General features: G+C 37.1%; 1 protein-coding gene across 16 annotated transcripts in view; it reads right to left on the minus strand.

Annotated features, from left to right (window-relative positions):
* Positions 1 to 26,409, minus strand: part of PAM (peptidylglycine alpha-amidating monooxygenase) — a 133,243-nt gene that overhangs the window by 78,793 nt on the left and 28,041 nt on the right. For all 16 annotated transcript variants that reach the window (XM_040089274.2, XM_040089265.1, XM_040089262.1 and 13 more), the window contains one exon: positions 869 to 1,384. In XM_040089274.2, the coding sequence (XP_039945208.1) occupies positions 869 to 960 (92 nt within the window). In that variant the 5' untranslated portion in view covers positions 961 to 1,384. The remainder of the gene's footprint in view (positions 1 to 868; positions 1,385 to 26,409) is intronic.

The raw sequence follows: 26,409 nt of genomic DNA on the forward strand, positions 1-26,409 counted from the left end.
TGAGGCACATGGATGTACAGATAGAGAATTAGTTCACTACAATATGTCAAGTACTATGAATAATTCACAACAGTTTTGGAGTTTTTTGAGACTATGATTTATAATTCTATACAGACTAAATTTAAATTACATGCAAAGGGGCAACTTTTAATTCATACACTATAGCATTTATAGCAACTTCTATGGTACTACAAGTAGCAATGTAAAACAGTAAACTTACCAACATCAAATTGAATATCAAATTCTGTATTGAATGCAACAAATAAACTAATCATAAGAAAAATGTAGATCACTATAAAGAGCTGAATGGCAAGATGTGAGAAACATTGATACAACACTGATACAAGTTTTGACTATGTATATTCATGAATACAGTAGTGACATGGTACCCAACCTCAATAACAGTAAAATCCTTTTTTCAGGTGCTAAGAGGCTACTTCTCTTGTCCGCACTACATTAAAGTTTACATATGCAATTTTGAATTCAAACAACCTCTAAATTTCTCAGGACTCTTCAGCTTAGTTGATGTTTTCCTGTTAAAACATAATTTTACCCTGCAAGCTAACTCCAGCATCTGAAATATATTTACTCCCTGTGTAGCCTCAAATACAGCTGTAGCGTTAAATAAAAAAGGTGTATTAATTGCCATTTTATCGTTCTTTACCAACTTTAATGAGCAACCCTATGGATAAAACATGAGTTTCTGTCTTCAGTATGACAATAGTTCCATTTCAAAAGTGCAGAAAGAAAATTCAGAGCAATTATCAAAACTGAACAAATACCGTAACACATTTTTAGCTAAGCTTTTCATACTTTTGTAATATTGTGACTGCATACATTAAACACATAATATTTTCGTGTAACCCACCTCTTGAAGACTGAAAGTGGGCTTCTGAAACCCAAACAGATGTTTTGAAACAGAAGAAGCAGTATTAGCAGTTTGTTAACGAAGCCAGCCATGTCCACCCTGCTATTTTTGACCTGATTAAGCAAGCAGAAAAAGGGCAGTGCAGTTCTATCAGCTGTGATCCTGACAATCAGGTGGCAGCAGCAGCAGTATCATTTCACTACTTCATTATTATGTGCTCTGTGGGGATCCTCTAGCTTCTGACAGACCATCTGTCTTGGAAGGCGGTGCACTGTAAATCCGGAAGGCAGATGATACTGTGTTGTCTTTTTTATTATCTATAAAAAGGTGTTGAAGAATCTTCCCTTGCTCTTAGATGACACTGTACTTCTGTCCACTTAAGGAGCTGAAAAGGAGTAGCACACCTGATGCTTTCTGCCCAGGCTGTGCAGTTAAATCTGCATGTTACTTATAAATCCACAGTGCTGAAGACTTCAAACGGCATCACAGAAACCAGCATCAGTCATCCCTCAGAACCTGTAAAAACAGAAGGAGCTTAAGGATTACTAACACATTAGAGCATTACTTCTCAGCAAATCACTGATGAGGCATTTTAATACATTAGTAGGTTATTTCATGACCTTTAGCCCAACCCAGTGAAGATTGCATTGGTTCTGTTGACTTCTCCTTTTCCTTCCCTTCCCTGCATACAGGATCAGAAATGGACACATTTCATTTTGATATACAAAATGTATCTTCAAACTTATTTTACATGATAGGAGTATAAAAACCTCCTCAATATGTAAAATGCAAAGTATGGCATATTTCACATACGCAAACACCAGTATAATGTGGCCTACAAGCAGAGGGGAAAAAAAAAAAAAAAAAGGCACCAACTTGACAGAGCAAGAATTAAAGTTCATAAATTTTATTAACTATCACCAAATGTTTCTGCACATATTGCAGACTTGGAGAACATTTTAATTCAACCTGTAATAAACCATTATGTCATTAATAAGTATCTGCTTCTTATGCACTTTAGCTACTTTTTATTTCAGGAAACAGATACCTAAAAATTATCTTTGGAAACACATCAACCAGAACTGTTGACATCAGACTGCTTTATATTAGTTGAGTAGTTTCCTATCCTTTCATACACTGAGAGTATGTCAGCATAAACCATTAGTTTCCCCCCTGTTTAACGTCAACTGTTCTTATTCCCCGTATAAGTTGACACGATATTTAATTCCAAAATTTTAGTATTTTTTATTAATTATGCTAGAAACTTACACATTGTCCTACTGAACACATATGTATTAGTATTCTTTTATTTTTTGATAATTCCAGTTTCGGCAGAAGGAAAGTTTCCATTCACAATCAAAAGCTTTTACCTGTACTATGTAGTAATTCTTCTAAATTAGTATAAATAGAATATAATAAATGGGCTATTCTAGATTAATATAAATACTAGTAAGAAAAAAATCTACCCAAATTAAAATATCTTCCAGCCCCACACATAGTCAAAACACTTTTATACGGATAAAATAGAAAATAAGGATTCTGATATGAAACAAATGAAAATCCATGTATTTAAAACAAAATCACTCCCATTTCAGGGCACATGTACCAAAAAGGCTTCTTATAAATCAAAAGTGCTTAAGCATAAACTAAGAAGCCATACTGGCTAAAAAGTCACTCCCTTTTGTTAAACAGCCACATTGGATTTGCATTGGACTATTTGCAAGATTTAAAAATCTGATTACGTTAATCAACATTAAAATTGCAAATTGTTTTCACTGAAGGATGGCAAAAAAGATTTAGTCACAAACAACTGAAAATAAACACATATTAGTTTTCAGCTTGCCAAATATATGCCAAGGGTGTCCAAAACCATTAATGCAAGCAATGATAAAATCTTAATTCCTTTTTAGATGTAAACTTTTATGTCTCCACTTCTTTATTAGAAGAAGTAATTTAAATCATTTTCACTGGTGAACTATACAAATCTGCAACACATATAAAGTACTGTGCTGTGATGAAGATCAAAAATAATTTAAAAACAAAAAAGACAAATGTGACATGCTTATATGCTTCGCATAAGTTAACTACAATAACATAAGGCTTCACTACTTTCACTCTTTAAGGAATAATTACACAATAGTAACTGTTTAGTGACTTTGTAAACTACCCGACCAGAAATTCTACTACCTTTCTCTAGCTGTATTACCCAAGATTTTTTTTTTTTTCTCCCATACCATAGCGGAAATGCACTTGACAAGCAATTAATCTAAAAAACAGGGACAGGAAGAATATAATGAGTTGTAATATACATAGAACTACTTTTTTTTTTTTTTAATATATATATATTATATATATATATATATATATTTTAATATGAAGAGATATTTTCCAATAATTAGAAATAAGAACAAATGCTTAGTTTATGCCAGCTTCAAGAAGTCTGAGATCTGTTACATCAAGCCTGTCACAAATATCTATATGGCATACAATTTAATAAAGGAGAGTTATTTAATATTAAAAAAAAAAAAAAAAAAAAAAAAGGAACTAAGAAACCAGACAAACAGTCCTTCCTCATCTAAAATACAAGGGCTTCTTTATAGCAGCTTTGAATTCTCACTACAAGTTAAGCACAGTAATAGCAAATATCACCGGAACACAATGTTAAGAGAATATGTGATGATTTGTAGTTGACTACAGGAGGTGGGGGTAATGCAATAATTCGGAATAGTCAAAAAAACCAAAAGAAATTAAGCTGTAGTGAGATAAATACACATCTGTATATTCTCCTTAAAAAGGGTCCAATTTTACCCCAAGTGCTTTTTAATGTCTATCAACTGATGAATATGAAATATGAAGTTTAATGTACCTAATATTTCAGATTAGATCCTTGCACAAAGAAATTTTACATTTGGAAGGAAAGGAGAGGAAAAACTTTAGGAAGGCAGCACTATCCTGTAGTTATTCCAACATCATTTTAGGTATGATGCGACAATTATGAGTTGAGGAAAAAAAGTGATGATGAGAGATACAGTAATAAGATTACACAATCAAGGTTCATTATGTGGACATCTAGATACCACTGTTTTGCTTTCAGTTTGGGTTAAGATATCCTAAGGGAACAGAAGTAATAAAGTAAAAAGACATAATTAATGACGAAGACTACAGTGAAAGTAGAGAAAGGGAGATGAAAATTAGATTGGGTAATGCAAGCATGTTTATTTTATCCCACATGCTCCACCCAAATAAAGCAAAAAACAAGGAAGAAAAAAACCTAAAACCAACAGCTTAAAGCAACTAGCACAAAGACACAACGGGAGTAGAGGGAGGAGAGGCAGGCAAGGAGATACAAGTAAGAAGCTGGAATTCAAATTAGAATTCAAAACAGAGCAACAATATATCAGTGTGATAATATACAAATTAGAAGTGTGTCTTTCAAAAGAACTGCAATTAATTTTCAAAAATTAGCTACATAAAAATGAAGTTCTGTATTAACAAGTTTATAAAACACATTATAGTATTTTATTATTTTCTGCTTAGTCACTACAACATTTTAAACACAGTACCAAGAGAACAAGCCAGAAGCAGAAACCACACCCTCAATCACCACTACCTTCAAAGAAAAGAGAAATTTGAAGATGATCAAAATTAATGGGGATTAATATCCAAGTCTATCATGCATGGTAATTCCTCATACATGAATCTCCGGTTCGTTTCTTAAGCACTGGAGTCGTGGGAATCAGCAAGGATTCCTTGCATTCTGTCTTCAGCTAGAGCCAAGATCACATTTTGTCTTCAGCAAAATTTTAAGCTTCGACAATAACTGGGCATAAAAACAATAGCCAGTTCAACAAATGAACTGCAATTAGGTCTAAAAGTTTGAATACTTTGCTTCTAGGATAATCAATATGTTGTGGGATCTGCTTAGGGATTAATTAATACACTAAATGCAGCCACTTAGGACACAGATTCATAGGAAAACACATTTGGCAAGAAGTCATCATATTAGACAACCTCTTGATCCTTAACATCAATAAAAATATCTCACAAAACATATCTAGGGGTTGGAAAGATATGTATAATGCAGATGACACTGGACTGTGACAACTGACTGATAGATCAAAGTGTTGGGCTGCTATCCAGAAGGACCTTGACAAGCAGGAGAAATGTCCTTATCTTGACCCAAGAGCCTCTTATTATATTTTCTCTGCCCTGTCCAGCTGAGGAAGGGAGTGATTGAGTGGTTTGGGATGGGCACCTGGTTTTTAGCCAAGGTTAACCTACCAGAAGGACTAATGGTACCTTCTGGCTGCATGAGCCAAAGCATGGCCAGGTTGACACAGAGAGGATTCTTCCCCTCAGTGTTGGTGAAGCCACACATGGAGTGCTGGGTCCTGTGCTGGGCTCCCCGGTGTGAGAGATACATGGACATACTGAAGAGAGGCCAAGCAAGTACCATGAAGATGCTGAATACACTGGAGTATCTCTCATACTCCAACAGGATGAGAGAGCAGAGACTTTTCAACCCCAAGAGGAGAAGGCTGAGAGAGATCTCATCAAGGTAAAGAAATAGATGAAGGAAAGGTGCAAAGAGGATGAAGTCAGGCGCAAACTTATTCAACAACTTCCCTGGTGATCCAGGCCAGGAGATCAAGTGTCCCCTAAGTCAGTTCACAGATTACACCAAGCTGGGTGGGAGTGTTGATCTGGAGGGCAGGAAGGCTCGGGACAGGCTGAATCCATGGGCTGAGGCCAGTTGGATGAGGTCCAACAAGGCCAAGTGCTGGGTCCTGCCCTTGGGTACAACCGTCTGTAGTACAACTCTGGCCCATGGAACAGAATCTCCAATCGCCCATTGTAATTGTTGCCTGCCTTGTATTTTCCTCTTCTTGCTGTGCATTTATTCAGCAACATGATGCTCTCCCCCATGTCCACCTCAGCAGTGTATTAATTTTTCATCACATCAATTGGTCAGTGTGCCAGCAGGCAACTGCCGGCCCTCGATCACAACTGAAAAGGTGTGAGCATACAGCTGGGGCTGTAAAGGATCCCCTTGCTTGGGCAGCAACCCACACTGGATTTGATGTAGTATTAAACATATATTTTAAAAATTAAAATGCTGACTTTTCAAATATAGCTGGCCTCTTTTATATTCTTATCTTGGAAATCCTTATCTTCAGCTATCAACAAGAGCCTCAGATATACCAAAGGAATAATAAAAAAAAAAAGAGAATTATGATTGCTCCTAATGTTGTTTTTATGAACCTTTTCCAAAATTTGTTCTGCTGAGAATAAGTATGATGCCTGTTTTTAAAATAAATATTTTATAAAGAAACCTATTGCCCAGTCCATCACAGAAGAACAATATTAATACATTAAATAAAGGACTATGATTTGAGTTTTCTTGTATGCATTACAGCAGTGAAACTGGATTCATTCTAATAGGATTTACTCTTTGAATGCTTCCCAAATAGGTTGAAATTAGACAATGTGTATTTCTCTCCCATTTAACTAGAATAATAAAATAGTAATTAATATTAAGCTGTCCTTAAAAGGATTGTTTATATGGGCAACACAACATATGAAAAAAGTTCATTACCTGAATCTTAGCTTATTTTGAGAGATTCTGATGGCCTATGAATCATTGGAAAAGTAAGTTCTACTTACTATCTTAAGATAGACTATCTATAACAAGAAAAATAATAAAGGAAAGTATTTCAAATGCTCTGTCAATTCCATAAATATGGTAGGCCTTATCCACTAGACAGATTTCTTTTGTGTTTTTTAAAATTAACTCAAGTTTTTTACAGCAAAGAAATAGAGGATGAAGAACTGTCATTTATACTCTTCCCTTTTGGAGATCAACATGTTCATAACACAACTTGCAGTTCCTTAACTCCTGTAATGAGAGAAAATCATAAACCCTATAGCCCCAAGCCATAAGCAAACCCTATGCATTAAACAATAAAGGAAGAACTTAATTGTATTTAGTAAGCAACTCATACAGCAATAGTAGTTATGGAAATCACAAACAGAAGGATGCAAGGAAACAGGTTATTATATATGTCTATGCAAAATACAGAAAAGGACATTATTTCTAGGGGGACTGGCCAAAAATTTATAGAATATATAGAAACTAAAACCGGTCTCAGTTTTGGGGGTTGTGTGTGTGTGTGTGTGTGTGTGTGTGTGAGCCTCAGGATATGCATGAGAAAGCACAGAAAAACCAAGGGAAGCAAAACAGCAAAAAAAACATAACTCAGCACACAGCTGTCACCCTCAGCATCTCCCAGACTGGGACAGAAGGGACAAACTCAAAAGTTTAAGCAGATTTGACTTTGTCAGATAAACTTCTAGAATTGTTAATTTTTTTAACCCTGTGTGAGAACTCAGTGGAAATAGAAAATGTGTAAGAAAAAAATGCAGAAAATATTTAACTACTTCACAATGTGATGTTACTGAGCAGCCTTTGCTTTAGACTTCATTATTTGTCAACAAGTAAAGCTATCCTAGGACTACCTTCTCAGTCACATTTTCCTCCCATTCCTAACATAAATACAACACATACCACTCCTCAATACAATGCACACTTAGATGTGATACAAAGAAATACGTGAAAAAGAAGGAATTTTAAAATTGCACAATCTAGAGACATTTGCCAGTGTGTTTCAGACCAAAATAAAATTAATGTTCTTGGAAATTCTGGTATCGTACATCAATTTCTGAATTCTAAGCTAAGATTTTTCAAAATATGATATACAGTTCAAGGTAAGATCTTTTACTCATTTTCTCCATCACCATACTGTGAAGTATTTGGTATAAAGGTGTTTAAGAACAAGGAATTGCACTTGATAGGACAGAAATATGTAAGAAAACCATCAAAAAAAATTCTTTCCTGATCACATTAATACAATTGTGTTTGCATTATTAAAACAGGAAAATTAAAGTAGAAATTCACTTTTACAGCCTGAAACTGGTTGAAACACTCCCAATCCTCTTTTGGGAGTCATAGATATGTTTCAGAAGTATGAAGACAAGACAGCATGTGTTGATTCTCCCACTCTGAATTTTAATAGCATTTGAAAAGCACTTCATTCACAATAATTCACCTTCTAATGCTTCTGCTTTGACCAGGTATCAAAACGGCAAAATTCTCTTGTAAAGAAAGATCAACACTTTTTATAGAAAGACAACATCTTAGCAAACTCCTATATATAATGAAAAAATTAACAAGCTGGATGATACTAATCAATTGCTTAAAAGGGAAAACACGTAAGATATCTCTGCTTTCATTTAATATCCAGATCACTATCAGCAGCACAATGTAATAAGAATAAAAGTTCACTGAAATGAAATGCCCTTTGTTTTCCCTTTGTTATACAAAAATAAAAAATATTAAAGGAAGAATGTTTATAGAGTTAGGATTAGCCTCCAACAATAAAGCAGATGAGAGATAATTTCAAATACTTAATTTCAATTACAAATTACCTATGAACTATGAATTAAATTCATTGTATGTTCCTTCGCTAAGAAAGACATTGAATTGAGGTGGGCTCAGCTGCAGGGACACCAGAAGCTGTCCCTGTGTCAGAGCCAGTTCCAGTCAGCTCCAAGATGGACCTGGATGCTGCCCAAAGCTGAGCCCCTCAGCCATACTGGTGATGCCTCTGCTATATTAGGAAATATAGGAGAGGGTAAAAAACACTGCACAGCAGCTGAGAGGAATGAGAATAACTGAGAGAAACAACTCTGCAGACCCCAAAGTCATCGAGGAAGGAGGAGAAGCAGATTCTCTAGACACCAGAAATCCACCTGCAGCCCACAGAGCACACACCAGAACAGGCGGATGGATATACTCCGAAGCAAACTGCGGCTCCTGAAAAATCCATGCTGGAGAAGGCCCCTGGCAGGAGCTGCAGCCATGGTGGATCTACACTAAGGCAATCTGTTCTCAAAGAACTGAACCCATGAAGAGAACCCATGTTGGAACACCCTCATGGAGGACTGTCTCCTACAGAGAGACCCCACTCTGGAGCCGGAAGAAAGCATTATGAACTGACTGCAACTCCCATTCCCCGTTCCCCTGCATAGCTCAGGAAATGAGAAGAATGGAGAGTGAAGTTGAGGCTGAAGGAAGCTGGTTCTAAATGTGCTCTTATTTCTCAGTATCCTACTGTTTAATTGGTAATAAATGAAAAAAAAAAAAAAAATAGAATATCCTGAGCTGAAAAGGGGCCCACAAGAATCACTGAGTCCAGCTCCTAGCCCCGCACAGTACAGCCCCAAGAGTCACACCATGGGCCTGAGACCATTGTCCAAAGATTTCTTGAATTTCTTGTACTTCCCACTGCAGGGACAGGCTAGGTTTTTTTGTCAGATTACTGAGTTGGAGCACTTGTCAAAGGTACTAGATGAAGCTAAGCACCGAACAAAAAAAAAGGAGCAGCAGTGTGTAGCTAGGAGTAAGGACAGCAGTAGGGGCAAGAACACTGCTAATGCTAGCAAGGTTCTAGCTCTCCTTGGACAGGCAATTTTAATGCAACCTTATGCTTGTTGTTCTGCAAATGGTGCTTCCTGGTTCAGTACAACGCTCTTATGAGAATGCTGGAGTGATTACTTCCACAGTTTCTATTTGCTCAGTATGATGCTGGAATGACCTGTTGTCATGGGTTAGTACAGTTTGGTTTTTTAGTTATAGAGGAATGTAGAATAATTCTCGGGGTCAGGACCTGGGAATTGTTTTAGAAAGGACAGGGACCTATCAGAGGGTTAGTTGGAATACTGGCATCTGTTTTGACCACTGAAAATTGTTGGCTACGACTTTGAGAAGTACCATATAAAACCCCTTGATTTCCTGTAGGTGGGTCTTTTCCTTCTTTTTTTTGGTGAGAGAGAGACAGGTAACATCGAGTTGGGCCTGCAGCTCCCCCCTTTTTTGAGGGGGAGCTGGCCTGAGGCCTGGCCGGATTCTATCAGCTCCTGGGATGGGGAGGAGAAGTTGTTGCTTTACAACTACTCTCTCTAAACTTCCCTGGAGCAGGGAGAGATCTCTGCTGGGCCTCTGATAAGAGCTATGGGCACCATTTAGGCTGAGAGCACCCCGATTTACACCGAGGAGTGGGCTGAGAAGGCATTTATGATACTGCTTAGGGGGGTTTTTTTTGTGATTCCAGACTGCCCGGGTGCTGTGATCTCTGATGTTCTTGTGTGAGCTCTTCCTCCCTCACCAGCCCGGCCTTGAACATCTAATACCATGAGCTACAGAGAAAGAGACAGACTCTGGGCTGATTTAACCCTTGCTTGGCAATGTGAAGCTTCCAGGGCGAACATAAAGAAGAAAAAGCATGAAGTCAGTAGAGTGAGAGTGAAAAGACTATTAGGACAGAGGGTTGAAGGGTTGGTTGTTCCATTCTTACTTGAGCCATAGAAATGAAATCTATATTTAGATCATTCCTTTAAATCATGGGAAAGATAAGCATTTGGGGAGCTGATTGTTTCGATTTGTGTGTGGATTTGAGCAAAGGTGCTTGTGATGGACTAAGTAATATTAGTCCTACAAGACGCTTGAACAGAGATAGAGATGAGAAGCCCTCTGTGCCAGTGAAGAAGTGAGAAGATATCTCTGCACTTGGAGATGAAGAATCTTTTGCGTTTTGGAGTTATTCATCTTTAAAAGGTGACACCCCAGTATACAAAAGTCTAAGACCCATGACCCATAAGCAGCTTGGGAAGCTGCTCATGGGAGGGGTCACAAAGGCAGGTTTCTCTGGGTGGTTGTTTTTGTGACAGTTAAAAATCCCACAAGAGAACTGTTCTAAGTTGTCAGTGGGATCCATGACTCTAAGAAAGACTCTTCACCTAAAGAATTGATGAAAGACTATTTTCAAATGGTGAAACTGACTGAAAATTACAAGTTTTGTCTCTTTATGTTGTTTTGTAAGAAACTGAACAGTTTGTGAGTGGAGGGAAGAGTGGTTTTGGAGCTTTCATTCTGTTTTGTTTTAGTTTTTTTCCCAAGTTTCTTTTTCTATTCTTTTAGTGTGTGTTAATAAAACTATTTGTTAATTTTTAAGGTTGAGCCTGCTTTGTTTTCTCCTAGTCTCTCTCCCACAGAAAAAGAGTGAGTACTAAGACCAGAATTTAGTGAACATGAGACCCCTACACCTGTCAATCCAAATACTATCCATGACAACACCCTCCAACTCCAGATACACCCCCTGCAAAAACCTATCTCAATAAGTCTTCCATAGACAAGAAATGTATGGCTTCTAGAAATAAAAATAAGAAAAATTAAGAACTTCTTTCTAACCCCTTTAATTGTATGCCTCTTTCAAGTAATTCCAGGTAAAATATATAGACCTGTATCCAGTCTAGGTCATGTAGTTAAACTGAGATTTATAGCTTTGCAGCTTCAGAGAAGTTATGAGTAATTCCAGTTACTAAAAAAAAAGTCAACAGAAGTTTGTTAGAGTTCATTACAAAAGTAATGTTGTAGTCTTTCCTTGTTCCATGTGGCACAGATAGCAACACCTCTTGATTAAGGAGAAAGATAATGAGGAGAGTGGAAGATGAAAACCAAGTCAATGAATCCAATTCCATTTAGTATTCATTAACAATTGGGCAGCATAAGATCCATGCTAAAAGCAGATAAATGAACCCTCAACTATTATAGGCCATTTTATGACACACTTTTTACTAGTAAAATGCATTGTTTTCAAAACTAGCATCCATAGGAGTAAAAGAAAGAATCTGGTAAACATCAAAATAATGCTAAAATTTAGCACCTCTAGAGGTACAGGTTTTCAGTATCGCAAAATATAAAACCACTAATACTAAGGTGACTGAACACAAAAAAACAGAACAGTATTTCAGCAGAACAAGTCTTAATGTTATGTGGAATTTCAATACAACACAATTGCCTGTGATTATACTAGCAGAACATTTTTCTGTGAAGTACCTAAATATACGTTAAGTACAATAATAGTATATACTAGGACATAAATGGATAATCAAGAAGAAGCCAAAGTTTCTTTGCTAGAAGGCACATCACATGTGGGAAAACAAGAGCTCACAGCAGAAAATGGAAGAAAAACTAAGCACATCAGAAAAGAAGATTAAGGGAAAAGAAAAACAAACAAAAACGAGTGCAAGAAAGAAGTGCTGAGGACGTACTATGTTCCATTGCTATGTACAAAACGTCCAGCGCCATGGCAGAAATCAGGAAAGGGACTCCACACTGGAGCAAGTGAATGTACTCTAAAGGAAGCTTCAGCCTATGGAAACCTCACACCAGAGCCAGATCTTGGCAGGTGCTGTGGCCTGTAGACAGGTACCCATTGTGACAGATGCCCATGTTCCCTTAGCCAAACAGTACAGGTTCCAGAGAAGATAATGACCTGAGCCATTAATGGGCCAAGAACTCCAGTTTTATCTGTTTTCTGAAAACCCACAAAGGAGCAGAGTGACCCAGTGAGGATTCATGCTTATGAGCTTGGAACACTGATCAAAAATTTGAAATATGATTATTTCATATTTCAAAATGTGATTAAAAATTTAATAGCAACTGGCTTTTCCAAGGATCATTTGTCAAGGAACAAAGGAAGCTATCAGCACAAGGAGTCTCATGCATACTTTTCTCACTATGAGCAAATCACATTCTTCCATAAATACGACAGCCTAAGTGAGCCTTATTTGAATTCTCCCTGCCAGGCAGCATGGCAGTAATCTCCCCTGGGTGGCCTCTCAAGGCTGTTCCTGAAAGCAGAGAAACCATTTTACCAAAGGAAGGTCTTCTTCAAGTGATTGGTATTACATATAGTCTCGGTAGAATGGTAACTTTGATTTGTGCCTGGTAATTTTGAATCATTGTTGAAATGATTGGGCCACACAGCAAATCTTGGCACCAAACCGTACTTCACAGTTTTACAACATCTTATTAACAATGTTTTTGCTAAAACTCTTTGACAGTGGTCCATTAAACAATCTAAATCATCAATTCATGCACCCATTAGGAGGAGTGGCCCCACCACAGGCAGCTCACACTAGAGTAGTCTCAACTGGAAATACTGTAGCTAAGGAAAGGACTCATATTTTATCAAATCTTGAAGGATTATATCCCATATCCCATAGAAGGGACTTTGCATGGGAGCAGGTGCAAGGGGAGAAGTCCATTGCAATGTTATATTCTACGGCCTCACCCAAATTGACAAGGCTTGGAGACTTAATGGAAAAACCCTTCATTTGTAGTAATACGTGATTTGCATTTTATGTTACAGGAATTCCTATAAAAGGACCTACATCAATCAGTGGCAAACGAGCGTCATGCAAGGCAGCGCAAGTGCAGCTGTGACCTGACTTGAGCTGGCTTTTCTGCCCAGTAATTCCCCACAACACACCACCTCTCTGTCCAGAGTGATCACCAGAACAGATGGAGCTCGAAGTCACAGACTGAATTAAGTCAGTGAACATTTATGGGCATTTTAAAAGGGTGGTTCATACATGAAGGACCTGTGTATACATCAAAAGACAGGAAGTGGTGTCTAGGTGGTGAGAATAATAAGGATATATTGGATAAAATGGGAGCTGAGCATATGAACAGTATGGAATTGGGGATGGGGTGTGGGTTTGTGGGCATAATTTGTACTGATTTTGGCTTGGACAAAGTACATTTTCTTACAAGAAGCTTATATAGACTGATGCTCTGGATTTGTAAGCAAATCAGCATTGAAAACAAATGGATGTTTTAGCTGTTGCTGAGCAGTGGTCACAAAGAACCAAGGTCCTCCCTGCTTCTAATAGCACTGTACCAGTGAGAAGGCTGGGAGGGGATACACCCAGGACACTGGATCCTAACTGGCCAAAGAGATATCTCATACCACATAAAGGAGGGCTGCAGGGACATTTGGAGTGGTGGCATTTGTCTTCCCAAGAAGCCACTATATATGAAGGACCCCTACTTCTTGCAAGTGATGTACAACTGCAGACAGCAAGGAGGATACAAATTCCTTATTTTGCTCTGCTTGTGCATGCAGCTTTTGCTGTCCCTGTCTTCATCTCAACTCCATGAGCTTTTTCATTTTCTTGTGGCTATCTTGCCCAGCCCACTGGGGGCCAGGGAAAGAGGATCTGTGTGGGGCTGACATTCCCATCAGCCTTAAATTGCAACTAATTTTGTTTATTTGCTACCTCCATAACACAAAACAAGCCAAAAGAGAAATAACCATGAAGGGGAAAACAAATAACCAGCATTTGTGGCTAAACTACTGTGAACATGTTTCTTGCTCTCTACAACTTCCACCCCAGCCTCCAGATAAGATTTCCTGGTAGAAATGTATTTTACCCTGGTTCTTGGAGTCTGAAGGAGGATTCTCAAGCTTGTTCATTTCCAGAGTAAAGTGAATCAAGTGATCAAGTGTTCTTCCCTGGAAAATGCTATTCCGTTATACATCACCAAGACTGAAAAGATGATACATGAAAAATAGTAGGATACCCATCCCAACATCTAAATTTTAAACTCCATCCCCAAATAAATGGTTTTACTGTGAAAAATATAATACTTGTAGAAGAAAGGTATATGAAATTGGAACTATCAAGGTTGGGCAAGACAGCTTATTCCTTCTGGACACTGGAATTAAAAAAATGTATTTTTATAAAATAATAAAAAGTGTATTTTTATATAAATACTTGCTTTCAAAACTTGGTTTCAAAACATGATTATGTTTAGCCCCCTTTTCAATAAACGGCAGGGGCAGAAAAATCTTTAAATCTAAGACTTTCTAGTAACTCTACTGTACGTTTTGTCTCATGTGACATCAAGGTTTGACTTATGAGGAAGAACATCTCCACATTTCTTTTACTTCTTTTAACTGTTCAGTCAAAAGTACGTATGAGACAGGAAAATGTATGAAAAATCTACAGTACCTTCTCCCTCACCTAACAAAAACTATTAAAGCGTTACAACTATTTACGCAATTAGTTTTCACATGTGAGAGCAATGGCAAGTGCAATTTTTAAAGCTCACTGATATACTGGTTATTCCTGTTTCTCAGAAACACTGGGCTTTATTCATTCTGAAAATCTTGCCTGGCATTTAAAAAAAAAAAAAAACAAAAACACACAAGCCATGAGTCATACATATTTTCTGTCTCACAGGGAGTGTTCAGTAATTTCAAAAATTTCTAGTTATCTTAATTTTAGATTGTCTTAGCTAAAGGAAATATATTACTGTCAGCATTTCTTACAGCAGTTTAAAAGCAGACCTATCCTTGAAAGAAATGAAGAGAAATCAGACACCTTTGAACACAAATGGAGGAAAGAGAGGCTACTACCGAAGGAAATCTTTCATGCTACAAGAGGAGGTCCTTACAAGTGCCAAAAATTAAAGATATACTTTGTCCTTTAAAGATCTGACGCCTGTTAGAAGAACTGTGGAAGATTTCTGCAAGAAAGTACTCCAAACTTTGAAATGTAACTAGTTTCCTTACAGCAAAAATAAAGAAAAAAAAATTATGACAAATCTGTTGATAGACACACATTAATTTACTTAAATTATGAACCATAAAAGATTATTAATAATTTCAAATCAATGCATAAATGTTAAGAAACAAGATCTTGTTCTGTGACAGACAACTGCACATAGACAACTGCAGCAAGTGGGAAGAACAAAACCCCATCTCATACATACAGAGGACTGCAATTCCCATTCAACAGCGTTAAAAACTAACTAGATTGCACATACTTATAATTCGGTTTATATATATATACACACACACACACAAGTTCAGTCCACCAATAAAAGCAATGAAACAAGAAGAAAGTTTCAAGAGTTTTTAGAAGTTTTCCTGTAGACAAAAGTTCCCCAGAACTGGGTAAAACCAGATTTCATGTCAGCTTGATTTGGTTTTGGTGTTTTTAATATAACTTAAAGCTACATAAAAAATTATCATCTGTTCTTATTCTTAGCAGACCAGTACACTTCACCCACATCTTTTCAGGCAGGTATCTCCTACGCTTTAGTTAGGATACACACACCCAGCCATACCCATACACCTCATTTATTTGCCATTTTTGCAATTATTTGTGTCCAGTAAGGCACTTTTTAAGTTTTAAATAGAATCTTGCTCAGAACGAGTTAAAATCAAAACACAGAAAGCAATGTCTTTGCTTGATACTGATTTATTACTGTTTTCCACAAAACTCTGACAGGTGTGGGTATGAGATTAATCATCATACTGCCATTCCTATACCACTCTACAAAATCCTCAGGCTTTATGTTTTCTGACTCCTGCATAATGGCCATGATTTCAGGTTAAAGAGGAATCTTAAGACTTAACTTGAACTTAGCTAACTTGTTGAAATTTCTTCAGATGAAAAGCATTTCTGCAATACATGGTTTGAACAGAACCTAAGAAGTCTGGTAAAATGACTTCTGAGCCTGTTTATCAGGAAGCAAAAAATTTAAGCTCTGCATTTTACTACAGAGGCTGTCTTGCTAAGATCTGCAGACAAGAGAAACTGGAATATGCTGGAAACCAATCTGGACTTTTTAGCTTTTAAGTATAACCACTGCTCACTGAAAATTAAAATAAGATTTAAGATGTACTCGAAACCTCCAGTAGGAAAAAGAAAAAAAAAATACTTTCCCTAACCTCAGTACCTGTGAATCCTACTCAAGTCTGGACTCTTGAATTCCACTATAGGGAATGAAATGGAAAGTAATTCAAAAGCTATAACGAAATCTCTTCAGTATTGTTGTGGTTTAATCCCAGCTGGCAAAGGACTCAGTATTTGTCTTATTGCTTATGCCCACTCTTACATACTCTATATTGGTGTTCCAAGTGAGTTATGCCCTCCCATACAACAATGATAAATATGTAGATATTTAAATGCCAAGTTGGATTTTTTTTTTTAATTTGGAAGATAATTAGATAATTATTTTATGTATTTTGTCTTTTGTTTCAGAATGCAATCTCTTTTCTGTGCTATTCCATCTGTCAAGTGATTATTTTGATTAGCTGAAAAGGCAGCAAATAAAAAGGTTGTTTTCCTTGGTGACTTGTCCGACACTAAGCATCTTGTGCATGCCAGTATGGCAGTATACTTCTCTAGGAAGTGTTCGTTAAGTAACACTTCCTATGAAAGAACAAAGGGAGCAGGAAGTACTTGGAAATACAGAATTTATTGGGAATCAAGCCACTACTGGAGGAGGGGATGGGGCAGTTTCACAAACAGCAACAAACTGAACATCACAGAAAGAAACATTTCACAAATCATTTTAATTACAGGCTAGTTCAAAAATCCTACCACTTTTCCCCTAACATTATTCTATTTAGAGATTACATTATGGAACATTATTACATGTCATGGAACAGAGCTAAAAGCAACCTAAACAAAACAGATTACAGGCTGAGGTGAATTTTTGTGATATACCTTCATTTGTCTATTCCACCTTCCTCCAGAACAGTCCACTCTTCTAACTGGACTCTCCTTTATCACTAAGGGAATATAGAATACAAGTAACAAAGAGAGAAACCTATACTTACAGGACTTTTCACCAATTTTTCTGCTAGTTTGCTTAACAATATTCGACTACCTATTTAACAATAACAATACAAACAGACAAACCATAACCCAATATCCCACAGAGAAAGAGGTGTTTCTTCAAAGATTGGCCTTTGCTGGAAGAGGACAAAGGAAAACCCTCAGAACACCTGGCACAATGCTCACCCAGAAGGGTTGGGCAGGCAGGGGGCCCGGGGAAGTGCAGGAGCATCTGCAGAGGATTAAAACAGCCCTAAGAAGCAACCACAGGGACCAGGGCAGGCAAACAGGGACCAGGCTTGCTCAGCCTTGAGAAAAGAATGTTTGCAGGAGTTCTTATCACTGGGGGCTACAAAGAAGGTGACTCCCCTTTCACAAGGAAAAGACAAAGGGTAATGGGTATAAATTACTCCTGGGAAGATTCCATTAGACTGCAAAGGAATATTTGTCATAATGAGAACAATCATCACTTGAAATTATCACCCCTGGGATGTGGTGTATCTCCCAATGCTGGACTCTTTTAAGATCCATCTGGACAAGGTGCTGGTGATGGTGACTGGACCATGATTTTTCCAGGAAGATTGGATCATATGATCCTTAACATCCCTTTCCAACCTGCTATTCTGTGATTCTTGCAAGAACAGCAATTATTAAAAAAAAACAAAACAAAACAACAACAAAACCAAGCCAAGCCAACCAACCAAATACCCACCTTGACTCCCAGATTTTAAAAACTGTTTATTGTACCCTGTGTCACATTGTTTTGCTACTCCCAACAAATTCTGTAAATAGTAACAAAAAGCTTGTTAGTTCTCAGCCAGTAGATGAATTCCTAGCCAAAACAGGGAACAACACAAGCATTTCTTCCACAGAAAAAGAAATGAGATCCACTATGTTTCTGGGCTTGTCAAAAAAGGACATGAACAAATCTTATGAAGATTACGGGCATACCTTTTAAAACAATGAAAGTAAAATCATTATCACAAACTACGAAAGGATATCATAGTTACTGCAAGCTCATGGACTCAATCTTTTCACATACAAAACTGTATGATGCATGACACAAATATTTCTTACTCATAGATAGGATGAAGTTTTGAAGCAACACTTCCATTAATCTGAGAAAGGAAGTGTGTAAAATCAGCAGCCAGCTATTCAAACTAAATAGCATGTAGAAGGAAATCCAAGCCCTCTGCAAAATATCAGCAAGCCAAGTTTCAGGAAGGGTCACAATTCTTTTATGCCAGATTCTCCAAGGCAACCATCATACTGAATAATGAATACTCTTAAAAACCAAGACTACCAGAAGAGATGGGATTCATTCACATAACTGCAAATCTAATCTCATTAACTCAGTTGCAACATTTGTGAAAAGACTCACCCATGAGCATATGAATTGGAAGTCTGGTTACAAACCAAACTACATAACCACCAACTCATAAGCACACAGGTATGTTTGCAAGAAAATGTGGCAATGGCTTTTATTTGTAGTATAACATAAACTCTTTAGCTTGTTTTTATTTTAACAATCAAGTTCCCATAAAGAAAAACTATTTTGACATTAGTTCAATTACAAGCTAAGAAAGAAAACTACTTTGCTATCAAAAAGTTGTAAAAAAATGTTTTTCTTAATATTAAGAATACATTTTAATGTTTCTCTTTAATGCAGTAGCATGAAACATCTACAAACTAGAGATGAAACTGTCCTTCCAAAATCAGATTTGTGAAAAAAACTCATTTACATGTTCGTATTTTGTCTAGCTCAACTACAAACCTTTCACATTAATGAACTTTATAAATCTGTAAAAAATTGAAGTTTTAGACTAGTAAAAATAAAAATTTTTAATTAACACTCTAATGCTTAATAAGGGTATACCAATGATTTTTTTTGATAATGTAAGAACAGTTGATTTAAAAACTTCTTATGCATTACAGTGATTATAAGAAGTTTTTCCAAATACAACACCCACTCACCAACTTGCATGCAATAACTTGTCAAAGTAGCATTTTAGTTCCTCCTAAATCACATCATCAGTTTCTTTAGCAAGAAGACTAAAGAAAATCCCAGTTCCTCACTCAAAAAGACTGATTTTTCTGACATAAGGTGAAAGCTACCAGTAGGTGAGGGGTGTGGTTTGAGGAGAGAAAGAACAAAACTCACACTATATGGAAATAGAAGATAATATTTTGAATACGACTTTTGGACTGAATACTTTGAACACAACTTTTTTATATGTCTATTACTCTCTAAATTATAAATACATTGTTTTGTTTTCCTAGATTTTCTTCTTTCTGGGTCAAGAACATCCATTTTTCCAGGAAAAGAAAAAAGACCAGCATAGAATTTTCCAAAATGCTCAATTTGAAGTGCTATACAAAACATCACATAGACTTGTTTCAGACAATTTTTTTCTCATAAGTAATTATTCAAGCTGAGGCCCAAACACTGAATCCCAACTGATCTCAGAGAGACAGTGGTTGAAAATATTCAGGAAGACATCTTAGACCAAAGGTGTGGTGTGGTGGTGTGGTTTTTTGTTGTTTTTTGTTTGTTTGTTTGTTTTTTGTTTTTGTTTTTGGTTTTTTTTTGGTTTTTTAATAAAAAATAAAAAAAAAAATCCAAAGATAATTTTTTTCAGGTCAGCATTAAAAATCATTCACAAAAATGTTTCAGTGTCACACTGTAAGTCGTCCTTAGCAATCGATAAAATACAGAAAGAAAGCAGACTTTTAAATCTGTTTTGTGGTAAAATGTTACAAGAAATTTGTACAACAAAATCTGTGATAATTTTATGATAATATTTTTGTGAAAAATTATGATAAGAAGCAGGTCAGCCATTAGCAGACTAAACACACTATCAGAAAGTCAGTACCTACTTCTGTAGAGAATAGTTGAAAATTTTTAATTTTATTACTATGTCAAGTGGGGAAACACTTCTTTTTCCAATGGATTACATTGACAGTTTAGTATGAGACAAGTTATTTCACTAGCTAACAATACAAATCAATGTAAAATAAAAATAAGGTAGTACTACAATAAAGGGGCTTTAAAAAATCCAGCCATGATGGAAAGGGGAGAAAGAATTTAGTATTACACATTAATTCCACTTCTGATACTCTTAAGTGTACATGAAAGCACTATTGTATGATCCCTTGGCAGGAAACATAATACATACTCCAAGCTCACCTTGGAGTTTACCTGTTCTAACTTTTAAATTAAGTGTGTAAGTTCCAAAAACACACTATAAATCCAACATTTTCACCTAAACTGACTTCCAGCAATTCAGGCTTGAAATCAAGCTATCAAAGAACATGGCAGATGTGGAGATCAAGGCTGAAGTCAAAGATGGAAGCCAGTTGATCAAATTACTAAGAAGGACAGTAGCGTCCTCCTGTCCTACTGCATTAAACAGTATAATCATCACAGCATTTTTCAGGTACAATCAAGACATTTTAAGTGTTAGAAACATGGGTACAACTTACATAGCAGAACCTCCACACCAACAAGAAGAGATTTGTCTGTTTCTCAGGTCCAAATTTCGTCCTATGCTTCCCTTCCCTTTTTTTTTATTCAAGGGGTACCTTCAAACCCTTCCACAAGATAGGTCTGGTGATGTGCAGCTCTTTTCCAAAAATGGCTGTTTGCCTTTATCAAAAGTGACAGCCTCAGTGACTCTAATGCTGGATTTGTGTCTTTTATCCTCCAGAAGTAGACGTCCAACTTTTGAATCAGACTTTAGCAGCAGGAAGGGATAATATCAATACGTCTGTTACTCAGCACACTTTTGGTAGGGTTTGGTGAGCCTCTGTAAAGCTGTTATATTTTATAAATTGCATCACAAGCAGAATTATTTCTGTTAGTTTTTAAGCAAAACCCGTAAAAACTTACTGTCCCCAAAATCCAGATGAGAAACCTAGCTTTCAGACTGCCTTTCAAATTATCTGCTCAGCAAGTTTTTTGTAGGGACATCTGTCTCTGTATCAAGACTCAATCTGGTATGGCAATTCATAGAAGTACCAGTGCTTGCTGCCAACATGCCTGCTAAAGAGGGTGGCGGACACAGCAGTGTGGGGACTGAGGGTCAGCATTCTTGTATTCTGAATAAAGGTCTCACTAATGCCACAGCAAACTCAAATCTGGATGTTTTAAGGTAAGAAAAAGAAAGTTGGGATTGCTTTGTGATGACGAAATACAAATATGTGCCAGAGATATTGAAGAGGAATTTACTAGAGAAGAAGATAGAAACTGGGATATGATGGTGGGAAGCTTCACCACTGAAACTGCATGGTCTAAACTGCACTTTGCATCCAATGATTAGGACATTGCAAAGTGTTAGCCAACAGTTTGTTAAAATACTCCAAAATAAGAGTATGGATTTTAGATATATGTGTTCTTCTGAAAATAAGGCTTGAAAACCCGATGTCAGTTTTCTCTCCTCAAAGCTGGATTACTCTAACAGCTACTATGTCAGCCAACTAAGCACTTCCAGGTTCCTTTGATAATACATTTTTTACAAGCATCTTTGCATGGCTGTATAATGATTTCCTTTAAGTCAAAGTGTTTGTGAGTAAATCAAAGAGCAAGAATACAGTGAATAAATGCCATTTCTAGCTAAACCCTTCAAGGAAGAAAAGTGTGGTGTATCATGGGTAAAGATCCCACATCTACCACGTGACACAGAAATTAACCACATACTTCATTAGATCATTTCCTCTGGTCCTACCTGTTACTTGGGAGAAAAGCCTGACAGGCACCTGATTATAACCTGCTTTCAGGTAGTCCTAGAGAGCTCTCATAGCACACTTAGAAATTTAGCTCCCAGCTTAGGTCTGTATGCACTATTTGCCCCTTCTACATAAGCAACCTGAAGCAACAGGAGGGAAAGTTTTTTGTGTAACTGCACAGTAGCAGGCACACAAATTCTCTAAGTACCACAAGATAAGATGTGTCACAATGCCAGGCACCTGAGTTGAACAGTTGTGCTGTATTAGTATGGGATTTCAATCATAGATAAAGGCTTTATCTATCAGCACTCTAACTATACAAAATACATCAACAAAATCCCACTATGTGTCGCATAGCATTTGTTTCCTACAGGCAACCTGATGAAGGATGGCAAACTATCTGGAATAACTAGAAAGAAGCAATTTTGAAGCAGCAGGCATTAGTGCCACTATTATGAGATGGCTCAGAAACACCACAGACTCCTTCATTCCTCACTCTAGCTCCATGATCTTTTAAAGGCACTCAGATAAGGAGACAGCTCCACACACAGGTCAGCTTTACAGAAGAGAAGGAGAATGGCTGTGAGGAGGAAGTGCATGGAGGGAGCATAAAATGGGTAGAGAAAAAAAAATGCTAATGCTGTTCAGTTGCATGAATTCTTCACGTGTTTTTAACATAACTGATAATGGAAGGTGATCTTTTCCTTGTCACATGCTCACCACACAAGAACTTTACCCAAAACCTCATGGCTAGTCACTGAGCCATCTCAAATTTGTTGTCAAACAGTTTTAACAGATTGTAATGCTTTACTTGAAATTACCATTAGGGTTTTTAAAGAGGAAGACAGGAACAGAAGATGCAGCAAGCATTTTCTAGTAAAAACAGGTAGAATTTATTCTAACACAATTTGTTGCTTTCCCCTGTGTTTGTTTTGAAAGACAGTTGTTCACCAAGGAAAGCTAGACCCTCCCTTGGAACGGAGAATGGAAACCCCCTTCCCTCCAAATTATTATAATCTTGCAATTAGGGGCTTTCAAGCAAATATATGGGAAATAGGAGTAACAGTTCTTTACTAGGAATATTAAAAAAGGAAAATACAAATGTAGTAGTACAAAAAAAAAAAAAAACAAGCAAGGAAGCAAACAAAAATCCTGAAAAAAAAACTCTGACAGGGTCGGGGATATGACCTGGCACCCTGTTGGTCAGGGTGTCGGAAGGAGTCCAAATAAGTCCTCCTGGAGTAACAGATGAGGTTGTGTGGAGTAGAGATGGTCCTGTAAAAAGTCCAGTGGCAATGAGATGGGTCCAGTCTTCCTCCAGGAATCCAGTGGAAAAAAAAACAAACGGACACCTGGCGGTCTTCAGTCCCAGTTTTTATCTAGCTAGGAACAGCTGGCTCCTCCCCCACTGGGTGGAGCATCTCACAATGGGATGATGGAATGTGTGATGTCATCGGTGGGCCCTAATGGGCCATTATCAGAAGATGTCCCCCTGGAGGATGGAGGAGTGGTGAAAGAGATAAGAAACACTGCCCCACCTGGTTTTACTGGCTGGGCCATTATCAGAAGGCATCTGCCCCCCTCCTCCCTGGAGTTAGAAGGATAAAACATCTCCCAAGAAACAGCTTTTATCAGATGAAATAGAATACGCATTTTTAGATTACATAACCCAAGACACCCCATATGTTCAAATTTTCCTATCCATCCCTTTCTTAAAACAGGCAATTCCATATAATCTTGCTTTACTTATCCTGTACTTTCACAGGTGTCTTGTATCAGATGACAAAACAGCTCTATCATTTATCAGTGTTGGTGCTGTATTTTGGCTAAAGAAAATTAAGTCTGATTTGACATTATACTGCAAAGAAAAACACTTCCACTTTCTTTAAGTTATGTAGAAATCAGAGAGGGCTGATTGAATTTGATGATCATTGTACTGCTTTTGGAGAATGACAAAAAAGTGACTAACACCTCCAAAAAACAGAGCTGTGTTAAACAAGCTATATTTAGCATTACATGAACAAAAGCCAGTACTGCTCTCCTTCATCATGACATTGACAGTACCAAGCAGAATGCCTGACAGCTTTCCAGGGGGCTTTAGCAGCTACTGCTGATGCATTGCAGAAAACAGATTGACAATGAAGCCTATTTGCACTATGTGCTTTCCTACCATCCAGTTTAAGACAGTTAAGCAGAAAGACATCAGTCACAACAGTCCTCCCAAGATGCTGCTTGAAAATAGATGCAGCATGTATCTCAGGTTTGCTTTCCTGCTAAGCACTGGCTGGTTTTAAACAACAAAGTAATCCTGAAGATCCATTAGCAAACACAGTGGGAGACCAGGTATTCGGTGGCAACTCTATCTCCAGTTTCATCAGTCATAACGCTGTGGAAACTAAGAATCAGAACATAAATAGTAGTGCCCATGAAAAAATCAATAAATTAAAATCTGACAGCTTGCTTTTGAAAAAAAAAAATAGTTTCATGATGTAAACACAAAAGCTTATCTATTTGTACATAAGATGCAAAAACAACTTTTACATATAATCAAGAAAGGTTAAGTTGCTTTCTTCTTCAGAACAATCTTACTAAAACATTCTTAGAAATGAATTTCACTGATACTATAATTATTCACATTAAAAGTGAGAAATCATGTAATTTTTCCCCATACCCTCTTGTACATCCCATACAACAAATCAAATGTTTTTCTGTGTATGGTACCTTCAAGGTAACAGATATATCTTCATCTTTCTAGCTTTTTGACTAGAAGATTTTTTTTTTAGTTGATTGGTGTCTTAGGTTGCAGTGCAAGATGTAACCAAAGCTATGTATTCTATTACCATCTGTTAAAACCAGGTAGGGCAGTGTTCTTTATCTCTTCCACAATCCTTCCTCCCTTCAAGGGGATATCTTCTGTTAATGGGACATTGAGTGTCACTGCATGATTGATAAAACTACATCATCCCATTGTGAGATACTGCATGCAGGGGGAAGAGCCAAGCATTCCTACCTGGATAAAATCTGAATCAGAACACCAAGGCAGCTGGTTTTCCACTGGATTCACAGAGGAGAACTGGACCCATCTACACCACCATGGGACCTTCAGAGGAAAACTACACCCTTTGTTACTTCAACAGAACTTCATCTGTCACTTCAGGAGGACTGGAGCCATGATTCTGATAGGGCTGCTACCAAACACCCTGACAAGGTATCAGGTTGTATTCTGACTCTGACTGTGGCTTTTTTTTTCTTTCTTTCTTTTTGTTGTTGTCCTTTTTTTGTTGTTTTTGTTTTTTGTTTGTTTGTTTTGGGGGGGTGGGTTTTTTGGGTGTTTGTGGGGTTTTTTGTTTTTTTGGGGTTTTTTTGGTACTACTGCATTTCAGTTTAGTTTCCTTAGTAAAGAACTGTTATTCCTATTCCTATTTCTTTGCCTGAGAGCCCATTAATTTCAAAATTATAACTTGGAGGGAGGGGGTTTATATTTTCCATTTTCAGCAAGGTTCCTGCCTTCCTTAGCAGACACCTGTCTTTCCAAACCAGGACAGCTGGTTGGTTGTTAGTTCATGCTCAGCACCGAGTAATACTGACTGCCACTCACATATACTTTGCCTACAAGCTTCATCTGTGTTTTAATTACTATAGCAAAACCATCTATTGTACTTTCCAATTGCTCCCCAACTATGTAACATTAAAAGATAAAAATTCTTTTAACTAAAGAAGGTTTTCCATGGTAGTCAAAATGCACTGCTTACAGAGGAAATGGTTAAAATGTTGAAATACTGATGAAGTTTAAGAGCTTCCTAAAAAAACAGTTTCTGTAAAAGGGGATGATGAAAATGCCTTCTTAAACTCTCATTCCCTCATAAAATAAAAATGCAAGCTTATAGTTTAGACTCAAGTACAAAAAAATAATATTATACGTGGATATTTATCTTCCTTTTCGAAGCATTCTTTTCTAAAATTCACCAATAAAGCTTTTAAGGCTGCATTAACAATGAAGAATCTCATAATCTGTTGTGCCACATAAACCTGACGAAACAGTGAAAGATAAAACATGTAACCTACATCTGTTAAACATAACAAAGACCTGCACAATATTCAATCACACTTGAGGAGTAAAGGACACATTATTACAGAGGTCTGACACATAAATAAGGCTAAGAAAAACCTGATACTAGAAATCCATTTCTAAAGAACACCAAGGATGATGAGTATGAAACACTTACAAAAACTAACTCTTTATATACTTCTCTATGAATGTGGGTATTGTGTACCCTGTA

Source organism: Hirundo rustica, chromosome Z (assembly GCF_015227805.2).
Source record: "Hirundo rustica isolate bHirRus1 chromosome Z, bHirRus1.pri.v3, whole genome shotgun sequence".
Taxonomy (NCBI): Eukaryota; Metazoa; Chordata; class Aves; order Passeriformes; family Hirundinidae; genus Hirundo; species Hirundo rustica.